Source organism: Pristiophorus japonicus, chromosome 14, assembly GCF_044704955.1.
Source record: "Pristiophorus japonicus isolate sPriJap1 chromosome 14, sPriJap1.hap1, whole genome shotgun sequence".
NCBI classification, from domain to species: Eukaryota; Metazoa; Chordata; class Chondrichthyes; family Pristiophoridae; genus Pristiophorus; species Pristiophorus japonicus.
Genome location: NC_091990.1, coordinates 104,398,866 through 104,416,560, shown reverse-complemented (window position 1 = coordinate 104,416,560; position 17,695 = coordinate 104,398,866). Strand labels below are relative to the sequence as shown.

General features: G+C 47.6%; 1 protein-coding gene across 1 annotated transcript in view; it reads right to left on the bottom strand.

The window, feature by feature from the left end:
• The window catches only part of LOC139279628 (cadherin-related family member 5-like), a 184,900-nt gene extending 181,833 nt beyond the window's left edge, over positions 1 to 3,067 (bottom strand). Inside the window, exon 1 of the mRNA XM_070898739.1 lies at positions 2,624 to 3,067. Coding sequence (XP_070754840.1) covers positions 2,624 to 3,067 — 444 coding nt within the window. The remainder of the gene's footprint in view (positions 1 to 2,623) is intronic.
• Positions 3,068 to 17,695: the final 14,628 nt, after the last annotated feature.

The following is a 17,695-nucleotide window of genomic DNA, read 5'->3' as shown; positions in this document are numbered from 1 at the left end:
TCCAAAAAAGGAGGCAGACAAAAAGCAGGAAACTATAGACCTGTTAGCCTAACATCTGTGATTGGGAAAATGTTGGAGTCCATTATTAAAGAAGCAGTAGCAGAACATTTGGAAAAGCAAAATTTGGCCAGGCAAAGTCAGCATGGATTTATGAAGGGGCAGTCATGTTTGACAAATTTGCTGGAATTCTTTGAGGATGTAACGAACAGGGTGGATAAAGGGGAATCAGTGGATGTGGTGTATTTGGACTTTAGAAGGCATTTGACAAGGTGCCACATAAAAGGTTACTGCACAACGTAAAAGTTCACGGGGTTGGGTAGAGGATTGGCTAACAAACAGAGAACGGAGAGTCAGGATAAATGGTTCATTCTTTGGTTGGCCGCAGGGACCCCAACTATTTACAATATATATTAACGACTTGGAAGAGGAGACTGAGTGTAACGTAGCCAAGTTTGCTAATGATACAAAGATGGGAGGAAGGGCAATGTGTGAGGAGGACATAAAGAGGCTGCAGGATGACATAGACAGGCTAAGTGAGTGGGCAAGAATTTGGCAGATGGAGTATAATGTTGGAAAGTGTGAGGTCATGCACTTTGGCAGAAAAAAAATCAAAGTGCAAGTTATTATTTAAATGGAGAAAGATTGCAAAGTGCCGCAGTACAGTGGAACCTGGGGATACTTCTGTATGGAACACAAAAGGATAGTATGCAGGTACAGCAAGTGATCGGGAAGGCCAATAGAATCTTGGCCTTTATAGCAAAGGGGATGGAGTATAAAAGCAGGGAAGTCTTGTTACAGCTGTACAGGGTATTGGTGAGGCCACATCTGGAATACTGCGTACAGTTTTGGTTTCCATATTTACGAAAGGATATATTTGCTGTGGAGGCAGTTCAGAGAATGTTCACTAAGTTGATCCCGGGGATGAAGGGTGTAAGCAGTTTTGACCCGAGCTTAATTGTTAGACGGACGGCTCGAAGCGCCCCTGCCTTACGAAAGTTCTCGACCCAGGAATTATTATTCAGGGTGTAAATGAAATGAGTCATGGACAGGAAAGCTTTAGTGAGAAATCGACATATATTTATTTGGTCTAACATATACTGGCTAAAATATGCACCACTAAACAAAATCACTGTCTCTGTGGAGAATAAAATCCAGGTTACAAACAACATACATACAGTACAGAAATGAGACCTAGTAACATGCAATAATTCCTGGTGGGTCTAACTCCACTCCTGCCAACAAATTACCCTCCTGCAGTATAGCCCTGAAAAGCTTCACTTCTGAGAAAACCCTGAGCCCTTACCCAGCTTGTCTGGGATATCTGGTTACTGGCTTGGGACACTCGCGATCATGCTCACCACCACATGCAGCTGATTTCCTTTCTCAGCTCAGCTGCGGGAAGTCACTGCCTGGTCTTCAGTCTCGGTGGCTTCTTCTGCGGTACTGCAGCCCCTTCCTCTGGTCCATCGATCTTGGTGGAGCGAGAGCGAGAGCAAGAGAGAGCTCTCTCTAGATACAAGCTGCAAGCTGCAAGCTCCAAGCTTCACTCCAAGCTCCAAGCGAAAAACAAAGTGGAAAAGACCCTGTCTTTATGGGAGTCTTGCTAACCCTATCTTTCCCGCCAATCTTTAAAACCCTTTTGTTTCTAAGCACGGGTACTTAGTCAGTGATGGGCCATCCAACCCATGTGTATTGGGCTGATGGCCCTTAATCTGGGCATCTCTCTCAGTCTTTGTGTTGGGAAAGACCTGGCTCCTCTTTGGCTGGCCAGGCTAGTGGGTTCATTGTTCTGCTTTTCCTTCTGAGATGGAGGTGAGATGTTCTTTTGCATATTAGAGTGGCTTTGTCAGTGGCCCCCCCCTTCCTGGCCGACAGCTCTTTTATCAATATTCGTGGCCCCCTTCCTTTAGCTGTGACTGGTGGGCGAACCTGTTCTGGATGACGGACAGTTCTTTTGTCATAGCTAACTGCCATGCGGTCTCTGGAGTTTTAACAAAACCAGCTTTTTCACATATCTGCGCAGGGTGACCCCATAAAATCCACAGAATATTCTTGACTGAGTCCATTCTTTAAACAGAAACTTTGCGATCTCTTCAGTCCCCTGTTTGATGCTTTTTCTTTCCATAAAGCATCACTCGACGAGAGAGCAAAGGCCAAAGTCTCCCACAAATGAAACTGTTCCCCTGATTTTACGTTTAAAAACCCCAGAACCGGACCCCTTACTGCATGTCTCAGTTCCCTTCTACAGAGTCAAGACATCAGTGAAAACGGCTTCTTATCAGCTTCACATGGTCAAGTTCCACTCCACGAGACGTTACAAAAAACACCGCGCACATCGCACCATACAGCATTGACAGGTGGTAACACACTACAAAAATAACAACAGCGCACATCGCGCAATACAGAGTGTGAAACTCTAACCAGAATATACAATACACTTGCTTACAGAGTTTTGGTACATTACAAGTTTTAGCAGGGAGAAACCATCATCAACATAAATCAATTACACCTCTCCGGGTCAATCTAACACCCCTTGCCACTGCGCTCGGAGCATCTGGCTCCGTCGCCTGCAGTTGGTGTAAAACAAGTAGCCTACAAGCAACAATTGTATAATAACTAATACATGGGAATAGATGCGGATCCAGGGGAGAATCTCTACACTCAGACCAATGTCCCACCACGGTGGCAAGACAATCCCCTTGATCTCCTCCCCCAGTTCTACTGTCTTTTGCTCTAAAGTGTAAAAATGTTTCTGGGAGATCTCGACGGCCTTTATTAACTCAGTGAGGTGTTCCGGCAGAAAAGGGATCGAGTACCCAAAATGCTCCACATAGTCCTGGAGATGCGTGAAGGTGTCGTTCACAGTGAGGTGAATGGTCGATGGTTCGGGGATGGGAGTAATTCGCTCTTGTGCCACTTGAACCTCAGCCTTGGTTTTGAAACAAAAGCTGTTGTCGCTCACCGGACACCACATGACCTGGCTGTATCGGTAGCGGAGCGCACTTGTGGTGACACAACCCATGTATGCTACCTGTGGAGGTACGTGATCTCGTGCCATCACTTCCATGGTGCAATTGATAGGTTCTGCGCCTGCAGAAGCAAACCCACATTCTGATCAGGCAAAAGCATTCAAGTGCTGGGGGCACAGTATTACGTGAGCACCCTGGCTCTGGGATCCGGAGAGGTCAGTGCCCGTCATAGCATGCTCCCACTTTATGACATACGGCGGGACCGCTTTAAAACTCCTCCACGAATGACCCCGATATTCTCAACCCTGTATACTAGTGCTGGCTGGGATGACCCACCCATTACCGGCATCCTCATGACAATTCCCATTACTGTATAGTTGGAGCGCTCGCAATCTACAGGGACAGAGTAGGCTTCAGAGACTAAATGAAGCTGGCACGGGCTCAATGAATTGCTATACGGGTGCAGCGCGGCAAGATGCTTGTTTCTTAACCGTGAAGGGACGCGACCTTGCCTCAGGTCCTCCAGGTTACTGCGGTCCTCGCCCAGCATCCATACAGCACACACACCTTTCTGTACAGCCTGCTCCGAGGCGTTCCTGTCCTCCCGTATCAAATCATTAACAGTTATAGCGTGCCTCTCCAGCTCCACAATGACCTCCTTTAAATGAACGGTCATTGCCTGGTCCTCATGAAGCTCTGAACCCACCACTGTGTTCTCTTCCCTTAGAATCTTACGCAGTTGGTTCTTTAACCCAGTGATCTGCATCTGGAGTTGGACATCATCCATACTATTAACAATACCTGTTCCTGTACTGAACGCTATGGCTACATCGTTCCAGGTCCCTCTTCTCTGCCTCCCGGACCCCACACTATTCCCAACATTCAGACCATAAAGCTGTTCTTTATCTACATTTCCATAGTCCAGTTCATAAAATTCCTGAAACATCAAATTTAACAGAGCTTCATAAAGCTTCTCCATCTTCTTCGGGCACCATACAGGCAGGTGGACTTCAGTCAGGTTCAGGATGCCATGGAGTAGTGCACGTTCTGAAACAAAACTTTGTCAGTTGGGATTAACATCAAGCCATTCCCTGGACCCCTGGTGGTGGTGGGACACCTATCTACAGTCATCTGTACCGTCGGGGCTCTGGGCCGGGGTTTCCTGGTGTATGAGATGAGCTCTGTGGCATTGATGGTATTCGGGGGATTTGGGATCACACATGAGTCCACACTCCGATTCCAACCAATCCCGTAGTCGTGTCCGAAGCCAGGGGTCGATGTCAGGTGGTCCGTCTGATTTTATTCGTATTATTGTTTTTTGTAGCATTTTGGTTCAACTGAGTGTCTTGCTGGGCCATTTCAGAGGGCAATTGACGAGTCAACCACATTGCTGTGAGTCAGAAGTCACATATAAGAACATAAGAACATAAGAAATAGGAACAGGAGTAGGCCATACGTCCCCTCGAGCCTGCTCCACCATTCAATAAGATCATGCCTGATCTGATCATGGACTCAGCTCCACTTCCTCGCCCGCTCTCCATAATCCCTTATTCCCTTATCATTTAAGAAACTGTCTATATCTGTCTTAAATTTATTCAATGTCCCAGCTTTCACAGTTCTCTGAGGCAGCGAATTCCACAGATTTACAACCCTCTGAGAGAATAAATGTCTCCTCATCTCTGTTTTAAATGGGCGGCAGTTAATTCTACGATCATGCCCTCTAGTTCTAGTCTCTCCCACCAGTGGAAACATCCTCTCTGCATCCACCTTGTCAAGCCCCCTCATAATCTTATACATTTTGATAAGATCACCTCTCATTCTTCTGAATTCCAATGAGTAGAGGCCCAACCCACTCAACCTTTCCTCATAAGTCAACCCTCTCATCCCCGGAATCAACCTGGTGAACCTTCTCTGAACTGCCTCCAAAGCAAGTATATCCTTTCGTAAATATGGAAACCAAAACTGCACGCAGTATACCTTATATAGCTGTAGCAAGACTTCCCTGCTTTTATACTCTATCCCATTTGCAATAAAGGCCAAGATACCATTTGCCTTCCTGATCACTTGCTGTACCTGCATACTATTCTTTTGTGTTTCATGCACAAGTACCCCCAGGTCCCGCTGTACTGCAGCACTTTGCAATCTTTCTCCATTTAAATAATAACTTGCTCTTTGATTTTTTTTCTGCCAAAGTGCATGACCTCACACTTTCCAACATTATACTTCATCTGCCAGATTTTTGCCCACTCACTTAGCCTGTCTATGTCCTTTTGCAGATTTTTTGTGTCCTCCTCACACATTGCTTTTCGTCCCATCTTTGTATCATCAGCAAACTTGGCAAACTCAGTCCCTTCTTCCAAGTCGTTAATATAGATTGTAAATAGTTGGGGTCCCAGCACTGATCCCTGTGGCCAACCAGAGAATGAATCATTTATCCCGACTCTCTGTTCTCTGTTTGTTAGCCAATCCTCTATCCATGCTAATATATTATCCCCAACCCAGTGAACTTTTATCTTGTGCAGTAACCTTTTATGTGGCATCTTGTCAAATGCCTTCTAAAGTCCAAATACACCACATCCACTGGTTCCCCTTTATCCACCCTGTTCGTTACATCCTCAAAGAACTCCAGCAAATTTGTCAAATATGACTTCCGTTGTGTCTATAAGCACTCTAGTAACGACTCCACGAGGTAAGGTATTGTACTTGAGCTGTTGTGACCTTAGTCCTTTTTTCCCACTACTGCCATCAGGAAAGCAGTGACAGGATCGGTCCAAGTCAGCATGGATTTATGAAAGGGAAATCATGCTTGACAAATCTTCTGGAATTTTTTGAGGATGTAACTAGTAGAGTGGACAAGGGAGAACCAGTGGATGTGGTGTATTTGGACTTTCAGAAGGCTTTTGACAAGGTCCCACACAAGAGATTGGTGTGCAAAATTAAAGCACATGGTATCGGGGGTAATGTACTGACGTGGATAGAGAACTGGTTGGCAGACAGGAAGCAGAGAGTCGGGATAAACGGGTCCTTTTCAGAATGGCAGGCAGCGACTAGTGGGGTGCTGCAGGGCTCAGTGCTGGGACCCCAGCTATTTACAATATACATTAATAATTTAGATGAAGGAATTGAGTGTAATATCTCCAAGTTTGCAGATGACACTAAACTGAGTGGCGGTGTGAGCTGTGAGGACGATGCTAAGAGGCTGCAGGGTGACTTGGACAGGTTAGGTGAGTGGGCAAATGCATGGAAGATGCAGTATAATGTGCATAAATGTGAGGTTGTCCACTTTGGGGGCAAAAACACGAAGGCAGAATATTATCTGAATGGTGGCAGATTAGGAAAAGGGGAGGTGCAATGAGACCTGGGTGTCATGGTACATCAGTCATTGAAAGTTGGCATGCAGGTACAGCAGGCGGTGAAGAAGGCAAATGGTATGTTGGCCTTCATAGCTAGGGGATTTGAGTATAGGAGCAGGGAGTTCTTACTGCAGTTGTACAGGGCCTTGGTGAGGCCTCGCCTGGAATATTGTGTTTAGTTTTGGTCTCCCAATCTGAGGAAGGACATTCTTGCTATTGAGGGAGCGCAGCGAAGGTTCACCAGACTGATTCCCGGGATGGCAAGACTGACATATGAGGAGAGACTGGATCGACTGGGCCTGTATTCACTGGAGTTTAGAAGGATGAGAGGGATCTCATAGAAATATATAAAATTCTGATGGAACTGGACAGGTTAGATGCAGAAAGAATGTTCCCGATGTTGGGGAAGTCCAGAACCAGAGGACACAGTCTAAGGATAAGGGGTAAACCTTTTAGGACTGAGATGAGGAGAAATTTCTTCACTCAGAGAGTTGTTAACCTGTGGAATTCCCTGCCGCAGAGAGTTGTTGATGCCAGTTCACTGGATATATTCAAGAGGGAGTTAGATATGGTCCTTATGGCTAAAGGGATCAAGAGGTATGGAGAGAATGCAGGAAAGGAGTACTGAGGTGAATGATCAGCCATGATCTTATTGAATGGTGGTGCAGGCTCGATGGGCCAAATGGCCTACTCCTGCACCTATTTTCTATGTTTCTATGTTTCTATTGCAGCTCCTGAATGAGGGTACAGTAAGGTGAGCTCCCTTTTATACTTGGTTACCTGCAGTGTGCAGGTGACCTCGAGGTCTCCACCAGTTGCACCCTCAGGTGGTACAGGCATATTGTTCAAAGGTCTTATGCGACTGTACATTAAATATACAGGGTATATACACACACAACATCACTCCCCTCCTAAGTCTTGTGCCACTGGTCTTTGCACTGTGTGCTCTGGTCCTCGACTTGAGTGCCCAAAACCCTTGTACTTTGTCTGTGCTTGGGAGTGGCTCTCTCTCTGTAGACCCCCAAATCCTAATTGCCACGATATTGGGAAAAGGTCAGCAGTGGCTGGTTGGAGGTTGTAGTGGGGGTTGTGTGGGTTATGGGTGTGATCCATGTGTGTCCATGGCTACATACATTCCCCCCCCCTCCCCCCATACATATACCATGTGTGTGGCTTGACATCTGCATTGGCATACATGTACAGAGAATGAATAATGGGATTAGTTATGTGACTGTTTGGGTTCAGCAGTGGTGGAACAAGTACATATTATAGGTAAGGTACATACGTGATATTGCAGTCTTGCCCCTGGGGTGTAGGTGCAGGTGGGTGATGATGCTCGTTCCAGAGCAACCGGACTATGTCCAGGTTGTCTGATGACGGCACTGCGCCTCCTGCCAGCTGGGTGGATTCGGATCGCTCCCCTGGCTGAGTCTCAGGGCCTTTGCCGTTGCCTAATGGTGGGCAGAGCCACAGGCATGTGTGGCCTCCCTGTCCTCCTTTGAGGGCTGCAGGGTCTCCTTGCTGCCCTGCAGCGGTAATGGGAGCCTGGTCAACCCAGGTCCCGTCGGGAGGGCTGGAGGGTGCTGGCCTCTTGCTCCCGGTGCTGACCCTGGTGGCCAGAGAGGTCGGGCCAATCTGGGGCAAGGTGCTAGTAATGGTGCCTGTGCCGTCCACTAATCGCTGGCCCTGAAGTAGGTATGCTCCCACTGTGTGCGTCCAGACTTCCTGGGCTTTACATTGGTCCCGGAGGCGCAGGCTACCTGATCGGGTAGCCCACTGGACCTGGGTGCTTCCCACGGGAAGTTGCCCTTGGTTTTGTCGAAGTACATGTCGAACCCGGTATCACACATCATTCCATCATTTACATGCATGCAATCGCAATCATCCGACTCGACATTGTTGGTTGTCTTTACAAAATCACATTTGTCAATTACTTCTTTTCCCTCAGTTACATCTTTTCCCTGTATGCTACCGGCATCGCTGTACAATATTACATTTAAATACTTGTATCCATCAATTACATATTTTCCACATATCCTACCAGCATCGCTGTTCAAAGGTACATTCAGAAACTTGCATTTGTCAATTACATCTCTTACATTAGTATCACCGGCATCGCTGTACAAAAAGTAGAACTGTCCCTTTAATTGTTCTGGGTTGCCGGTCTCCTTTAACAGGGCCTTGCAATCTTTACCCCAATCCGGTTCGCTGCTCAGTATCACGTGTTGCTCCCTCAACGCTGCCCCTCATGGTCTGGTCGCAGCCATCTTGATTTCAGGTGCTTCACCTCGTGCTGCGAGGGCCATCTTCTTTCTCTCCACGAGGTCGGCTGCGGTGATCTTTTTCTCCCCAAGTTTTGCCACGGAAGCCGGGAATTTACCTTCTGCACCGATCTTCTTCCTCCGGAGTCCTGCCACTGGAGCCCGGAAGGTGAGGTTATGGTCGTTCGGGTTGCATCATCTCGCCGTTGGGTAGTGCGGTCTGTGTTGTTGCCGTGCAGTCAAGTTGGATGTTAGGATCTTCAGGTGTTGCGATAGATCCAAATTTGGGGCCGCATAGGACGTCGATCGCTGGGGCCTGGAGGCTTTCCAAGCTCCAGCAGAATTGGATTTGTTTGATCCATCTTCTCCCTAGCAGCGTTGGACCATCACCAGCAACGATCCACAAAGGTAGCTTGTGCATCGCGCTGCCGTAGGACCCATAGACATCCACGCTGCCAACGACTGGGATGGTGTCTTTTGTGTAATTGAGCAGCTTCGCCTGGATCAGGAGTATTTTAGGTCATTCGGCGGGATTGTCCCAGAGTTTCTCGAAGACCGCCTGATTCATCAGCAATTGGCTCGTCTCTGTGTCGACCTCCATTGAGACTGGAACACCGTTGATTTCGACTTCTATTTTCAATGAGAAACTCTCGGTGGAGCAGGTAAATACACCGTATAACTCTTCCTGGGCTGAGCTGCTTCCTGGACTCTCTCTTCGTCTTCATCAGCGCTGGAGCCCGGGTGATCGGCCAACTCTTCAGCGACTCAGTGAGTAAAGTTTCTTTTACACATTCGCTGGAGATGGCCTTTAGTATTGCAGCCTTTGCAAGTATAGTCTCTGTATCGGCACTGGTGGGCTCTGTGATTTCCTCCACAGCACCAGCATGGGGCTGGCCAGTTGTCCCCATGCGGCAGACTGGGGGTTGCGGGACTCAGGGTAGCAGCCTTACCTTTGAAAAGCGCCATTCGGTGTACGGTGCTTGCCGGGTTAGAGTCCTGTGGTTGAGTCATCATTCTCTGGAATTGAACGCCTGGCTGACGTTAATTGCCTTCTGCAGGGTGACCGTGGTGTCCGCAGAGAGCAGATTTGGAGGAGGCCCTCGTGGCCGATTCCAATAACAAAGATGTCCCTCAGTGCTTCGATGAGGTGGTCGCCAAAATCACACGGTGCAGCCAATCGTCTCAAGTCTGCGGCATATTTTGCGATTTCTTGGCTTTTGGGCCTCCGGTGTGTGTAGAACTGGTGTCTGGCTGTGAGGATGCCCTCTTTAGGCTTGAGCTGTTCCTGTATGAGCGTTACGAGTTCCGCGAATGTTTTGGTTGTCATCTTCTCTGGGGCTAGCTAGTCCCTGACAAGGTCATGAACGGTGGGCCCACAACTGCTGAGCAGGATAGCTCTGCGCTTATCAGCCAGCGAGGTCAGTGTATCTCCAACCAGGTCGTTCGTGATGAAGTAGTGTTCTAGCCTTTCCACAAAGGCATCCCAATCTTCCCTCTCAGCGAATTGTTGAAAGTTGCCAAGGTTAGCCATTTTACGCATGGAAATTCATATTCTCGTCGCCAATGTTTGTGTCCAAAAGCACTCTAGTAATGACTCCAGGAGGTAAGGTATTGCACTTGAACTGTTGTGACCTTAGTCCTTTTTACTGCAGCTGCTGAATGAGGGTACAGTAAGGTGAACTCCCTTTTAAACTTGGTTACCTGCAGTGTGCAGATGACCTCTAGGTCTCCACCACTTGCACCCTCTGGTGCCACAGCCATATTGTATACAGTGTGAAGATACATTCAAAGGTCTTATGTGACTGTACATTAAGTGTGCAGGGTATATACATACACAACTTCCCTTTCATAAATCCATGCTGACTCTGCCTGACCGAATTTTGCTTTTCCAAATGTCCCGCTACTGCTTCTTTAATAATGGACTCCAACATTTTCCCAACCACAGATGTTAGGCTAACTGGTCTATAGTTTCCTGCTTTTTGTCTGCCTCCTTTTTTAAATAGGGGTGTTACATTTGCAGTTTTCCAATCTGCTGGGACCTCCCCAGAATCCAGGGAATTTTGGTAAATTACAACTGTTGCATCCACAATCCCTGCCGTTACTTCTCTTAAGACCCTAGGATGCAAGCCATCAGGTCCAGGGGATTTATCCGCCTTTAGTCCCATTATCTTACTGAGTACCACCTCCTTAGTGATTGTGATTGTGTTAAGTTCCTCCCCCGCTATAGCCCCTTGACCATCTACTGTTGGAATATTGTTAGTGTCCTCTACCGTAAAGACTGATACAAAATATTTGTTCAGAATTTCTATCATCTCCATGTTCCCCATTACTAATTCCCCGGTCTCGTCCTCTAAGGGACCGACATTTACTTTCGATACTCTTTTCCTTTTTATATACCTATAGAAACTCTTGCTATCTGTTTTTATATTTTGTGCTAGTTTACTTTCATAGTCTATCTTCCCTTTCTTAATCTAGACCAGCTACCATTGCATACAAGGAGAAATAAAACATAGGCTGGGGGTTGGGGGGTGGGGGGGGGGCGGTGACGGAGTGGGGAGGCAGCCAAAGATGGGCAGCAGTTACACCCTGAAATTGTTGAACTCGATGTTTTGTCCAGAAGGTCCAAAAGAAAGGTCAGGATGGGAATAGGGCCATTAAGGGATAGACAGGATAAAACCACAGGTAATGATAGAGAGATGACAGAAATATTAAATCATTATTTTGCTTCAATATTTACCAGTGAGATAGAACAGATGGACATTACATTGGCTGATGGTTAGTAATGAGATAAGTACATTGAAAATAAAAAGAGGGGATATATTAAATAAACTAATCAAACACAAAGAAGATAAGATCCCTGGACCAGATGGATTGCATCCACGCATTTTAAAAGAATCGAGGGAGGAGATAGCAGAGACATTACTATACATATTTAATAATTTGTTAGAAAAAGGTGTCGTGCCAGAAGACTAATGTAATAACTATATTGAAGAAGTGGTATAGGACATGTCCAGGGAATTATAGATCAGTCAGCTTTACATTGGTGATAGGAAAAATAATGGAATGCCTACTGAAGGAGAAAATAGAAAAGCTAGAAACCAAAAATATAATAATGAATTGTCAGCATGGAGTTCAAAGGGAAAGTCTTGCTTAACCAAACTCATTGAATTTTTTGAAGCGGTAACAGAGAGAGTAGACAAGGATAATGCAGTAGATGTAATTTATCTAGATTTTCAAAAGGCCTTCGATAAGTTCAGAGAATGCAGAGTCAGGGGACAAGTAGCAGAATGGATCACTAGCTGGCTTCAAGACAGAAAGCAGAGAATAAGAAAGAAAGACTTGCATTTATATAGCGCCTTTCATGACCACCGGCTGTCTCAAAGCGCTTTACAGACAATGAAGTACTTTTGGAGTGTAGTCACTGTTGTAATGTCTCAACTCTTTGCTGAAACCCTCCTCTCCACATGTCTTTCCTGTTTATACTTTCTGAAGGCCCATCTCTCTCTCCTGTCCTTATCCTGTCAAAGATGGAGTCAGACAGGCCATTCTGAGCAGGAGTAAAAGGTTACTATTCATGTTATGTCTTTAATACTCTTATGAATGACTCCACGAGGTCTAGTATTGTACTTGAGCTGTTGTGACCTCAGTCCCATTTATTGTAACTCCAGAGTGAGGCACAAGCATGGTGGGCAGCCTTTTATACTGGGCCCTGCACACCTATGCAGGTGACCCTCAGATCTCCCACTGCAGTGCCCTCTGGTGGCACACCTTATGTGACTATACAGTTAGTATACATGGTCTACATACATAACATCACTTACCCCCGAGTCTTTAATGTAAATTGACTTGTACATTGACGGTGACCTGGGCTTTGGTCTTCCTGGTTGACCATTGGAGGGTCACTTCTAGTTTGGGTGGATTGGAAGTGAGATTTGTTGCCAGTGGAGGTCCCCGTGGTTTCTGGTTGAGTCCATGACTACTCCATTCTCCCCCCCCACACAGAGATCATGTTAATGGCCCGTTACATGCAAGTTGCATTCAAGTTCATCACATGGGTTTTACATTTACATCTTGGTACATTTGTTGGGTAGATTACAGTTGCGTTTCTTTTTGTGTGGTACATTTACATGATCAGTACAGGTATATCAGTACAGATACACAAGGACAGTCTAGTTCCAGCACGGCCGGATGAGATCCGGGACGTCTGGTGGTGGTGCAGCGCCCCATGCTAGTGGGTCTGTGGGCGAGGTGAGCTCATTTTACTCGAGTTGCCGGAGCTCAGGGCTCTTGCCATTACTCCTAGTGTCAGGCAGGCCCAAAAACAGCTGATGTGTCTGTGACCTCCCTGTCCTTTTTGTTTGCACAGTGTCGCTGCTGCTCCCTGGGAAGCAGTCTGAGCGAGTGAACGTTTCGTCTAAGTGACGGTGGGGCTGCCTCGTCTTGTCTAGCAGTTCGCAGGGGACTGCTGACTCGCTTTCCTTGAGGACACCATTGTGAGCACTCTCTAGTTTGGGATCCTGGCTGGTCCAGGTCCAGTTCGGAGGATCCGTTGTAGGTGACCCTTTGCTCTTGGGCATTGCCGTGGTGGCAAGTGGGTTTGTGGTCTGCGCCTTTTCCAGGTGGTGGGCGACGGTAGCCGACTGCGAGCATAGGCGCAGTTTACTGTTTCTGGCCCGTGGTGGTTCATGCCAACGGGTGCCTGCAATGTTAAACCGATCTGAGGCAGGGTATCGCAACCGGCATCTCTGCTCTCCGGGGATCGTTTACTCTGCGGCTTGTCTACTTCTGTCAGCTGTGCGGACCACTTTATGATACATCATTCTGGTCCCGGGGATGCAGGCTACAGCATTGGGTAGCTGGCTGGACCTGTATACGACCGTTAGGTGTTTGCCCGCTACATTGGCTGATTGCAATTTGCACCCGACATCGCTCAATAACATTTTGTTCGTTACAGCTAGACTTTTACATTGGTTACCAATTTCAAGCAGTTCATTCAAAAATGGCAGGTTGCTGGCCTCCTTTAAAATGGCCTTACTACTTTTACCCCAATCATCTTCCTTGCGTGGAACCACGTGTCGTTGCTCCATTAGCGCTGCACGTCGTGGTTTGGACGCCATCTTTTCCCTGTCCATGATGTCAACTGCTGCAATCCTCTTTCCCAGGGATTCTGCCACTGAAGCTGGGAAGGCGCCCTCAGATCCAATCTCCCTCCCCGGGGAGTCCTGCCACTGAAACCAGGAAGGTGTGTTCGGGTCATCACGGCCGGATCATCGCCAAGCAGTCATGATGGGCAGTCTGTGCCTCGGGGGCTGCGCGGATCTGCTCTCCGGTGCCTGGTCCAACCGAAGGTGGGGGCTTGCTCTGCCTCTGAGCACGGGGTCATTGATCGCTGGAGGGATGAAGTCTTCCCAGTTCCAATGAAGCTTCCCCATCCATCTTCTTCCAAGTAGCGTTGGTCCATCACCTGAAACAATCCACAATGGTAAATTGTGCACCGCACCCTCATGGGATACACTTACATCCGCACTACCAACAACTGATATCAGTTCCTTGGTGTAGGTGCACAGCTTTGCCTGAACCGGGACCAGCTTGGGTTGTTCAGCTAGATCGTTCCATAGCCTCTCAAAGGCTTCCTGGCACATTACTGATTGACTCACCCCTGTGTCTACTTCCATGAAGACTGGAATGCCATTTATCTCAGCTTCCATTATCACTGGAGGACAATCTGTGGTGCAGGTATATATGCCATACACTTCATCCTGGGACTGAGCTGCCTCTTGAGCCATCTCCTTGTAATCACAGAGTCACAGCTCTTTTGCACATTCGCTGGAGGTGGCCCTTTGTGCTGCAGCCTTTGCACACATAGTCTCTGAACTGACTCTAATGAGCCTGTGATTACCTCCGCAACACCAGCATGGTGCTACTCAACTTATGTTTGCACCCCTCGGCGGACTCTGAGTTAAAGGATTTGTGGGCCTGTACGCTCTGCCCTTGGCAGATTCACATTCAACAGTTCTGCCTGTGAAAGGCGCCATTCTATTTACAGTACTTGCCGGGTTTGAGTCCTGAGAGTGAGTCATCATCTGCTTGGAGCTGCAGCTTGAAGTCATGAACGCCTGGCTGATGCTGATGGCCTTCTGCAGAGTGATGGTGGTTTCGGCAGACAGTAGCCTGTGAAGAAGGACCTCATGACCGATGCCAATTAAGAAGACGTCCCGCAACGCATCGGCGAGGGATGCGCCGAATTCACACGTCCTGCCAGCCTCCTGAGGTCAGCAGCGTACTTTGCGATTTCCGGGGCGGCGGTGTGTATAAAATCGATGCCTGGCCGTGAGGTTTGAGTTGGTCACGAGTTAGCACTTTCATATGACTTGTTCATTGTTTTCTCTGATGCAAGCAAGTCCCTGACGAGGCCGTAGACCGCGGACCCACAACTGGTCAACAGGATAGCTCTGCGCTTATCTGCCAGCGTGGCCGGATCATCGCCTACCAGGTCTTCTGCTACAAAATATTGGTCGAGCCGCTCCGTAAAGCCTTCCCAATCTTCACCCTCTGAGAACTTTTCTAATGCACCAACGTTAGTCATTTTTGCGTGAAAGTTCGGAATCTCGTCTCCAGTTGTTGTGTCTTTAATACTCTTATTCACGTCTGGACCGGGGTCAAACAGGGCTGCATCATTGCTCCAACCCTCTTCTCAATCTTCCTCATTGCCATGCTCCACCTCACAATCAACAAGTTCCCGGCTGGAGTGAACCCAAACTACAGAACCAGTGGGAAGCTGTTTAATCTACGCCATCTCCAGGCTAGGTCCAACTCTGCCATTGAGTTGCAGTATGCGGATGACGCCTGCGTCTGCGCACATTCAGAAGCTGAACTCCAGGATATAGTCAATGTGTTCACTGAGGCATATGAAAGCATGGGCCTCATGCTTAACATCCGTAAGACAAAGGTCCTCCACCAGCCTGTCACCGCTGCACAGCACTGCTCTCCAATCATCAAGATTCACGGCGCGGCCCTCGGCAACGTGGACCATTTCCCATATCTCGGGAGCCTCTTATCAACAAAGGCAGACATTGATGCGGAGATTCAACATCGCCTCCAGTGCGCGAGTGCAGCCTTCGGCCGTCTGAGAAAAAGAGTGTTTGAAGACCAGGCCTTCAAATCTACCACCAAGCTCATGGTCGACAGGGCTGTAGTAACACCTGCCCTCCTGTATGGATCCGAGGCATGGACGATGTATAGAAGGCACCTCAAGTCACTGTAGATATATCACCAACGATGTCTCCGTAAGATCCTGTAAATCCCTGGGAGGACAGGCGGACCAACATCAGTGTCCTCGACCAGGCTAACATCCCCAGTATTGAAGCACTGACCACACTCGATCAGCTTCGCTGGGCAGGCCACATAGTTCACATGCCAGATACGAGACTCCCGAAGCAAATGCTTTATGCGGAGCTCCTTCGTGGTAAACGAGCCAAAGGAGGACAGCGGAAACGTTATAAGGACACCCTCAAAACCTCCCTGGTAAAGTGCGACATCACCACTGACACCTGGGAGACCCTGGCCGAAGACCGACCGAGGTGGAGAAAGTCCATCCGGGAGGGCGCTGAGCTCTTCGAGTCTCAACGCAAAGAACGTGAAGAGGCCAAGCGCAGGCAGCGGAAGGAGCGCGCGGCAAACCAGCCCCACCGACCCCTTCCCTCGACTAATGTCTGTCCCACCTGTAGCAGGGTCTGTGGCTTTTGTATCGGACTGTTCAACCATCAAATAACTCACTTTGGGAGTGGAAGCAAGTCCTCCTCGATTCCGAGGGACTGCCTATGATGAGTACTCTTATGAATGGCTCCTCGAGGTCTAGTATTGTACTTGAGCTGTTGTGACCTTAGTCCCATTTATTGTAACTCCAGAGTGAGGCACAAGCATGGTGGGTAGCCTTTTATACTGGGCCCTGCACACCTATGCAGGTGACCCTCAGGTCTCCCACCCCAGTGCCCTCTGGTGGCACACCTTATGTGACTATACAGTTAGTATACATGGTCTACATACATGACAATTCACAGTGGCAGAAGGTGGGTAGTGGTGTTCCACAGGATGTAGGAAGTCATGGATTGGAAGAAAAAACTTTAGACAAAAAAGTCTTCAGACTGTTGTTGGAATAACTGGATAGACACTTAGAATCTACTTCTGTTTTTGATTCCCTGCGGATGTTATAACATTGAAAGATTCATTCCATGGTACAATAGCTAAAGCTACTTAAACAGTGTGAGCATAACTAACTGAGAACAGGCAGCTGAAGGCTAGGAATGGCATGTCTGACCCCAACCGTGGAAGGATCAGGACAGAAGAGAGAGATGGGCCTACAGAAAGTATAAGCAGGAAAAACATGTGGAGAGGAAGGTTTCACCTAAGAGTTGAGACAAAGAACGCGACATATCATAGGTTAAATGGTCCTATCCATCCTTTTACCTCAGGCCCACCCCTAAAAAGGGAATAAAAGAGATATTGAAATAACTTTTCAGGGCAGACGGAGCAGAGAAGAGCTGTTCGTGCTACCAGCTGTCTGTCCAATCGGGACCAATACCATCTACTTGTCATGGTCGTATGCCTATCCTGATTGCGTGTTGTGTTTGAATATATTTGAACTACCGCTCCTTAATAAAATGCCTAATGACTTTACAACCCTTTGGGTAATCTGTGTGTGACCTGTGATCCTAATCTTACAAGGATCAGTGCTGGGACCATTGTTGTTCACAATTTATATTAATGGTTTAGACTTTGGAATCAAAAACACAATTTCTAAATTTGCGGAGGACACCAAATTGGGGGGATAGTCAATACTGAGGAGGACTGCAACAAATTACAGGGGGACATTAATAAACTTGCAGAATGGGCATATAACTGGCAAATGAGTTCAACACAGATAAATGTGAGGTATTACATTTTGGTAGGAAGAATAGGAAGGTCACATTACTAGGAGGGTGAGAGTCTGGGTGGGGTAGAGGAACAAAGGGATCTCGGAGTACAAATACACAAATCGTTAAAAGTTGTGACACAGGTTAGCAAGGCTGTAAAAAAAAGCAAACCAAGCACTAGGGTTTATTTCTAGAGGTAT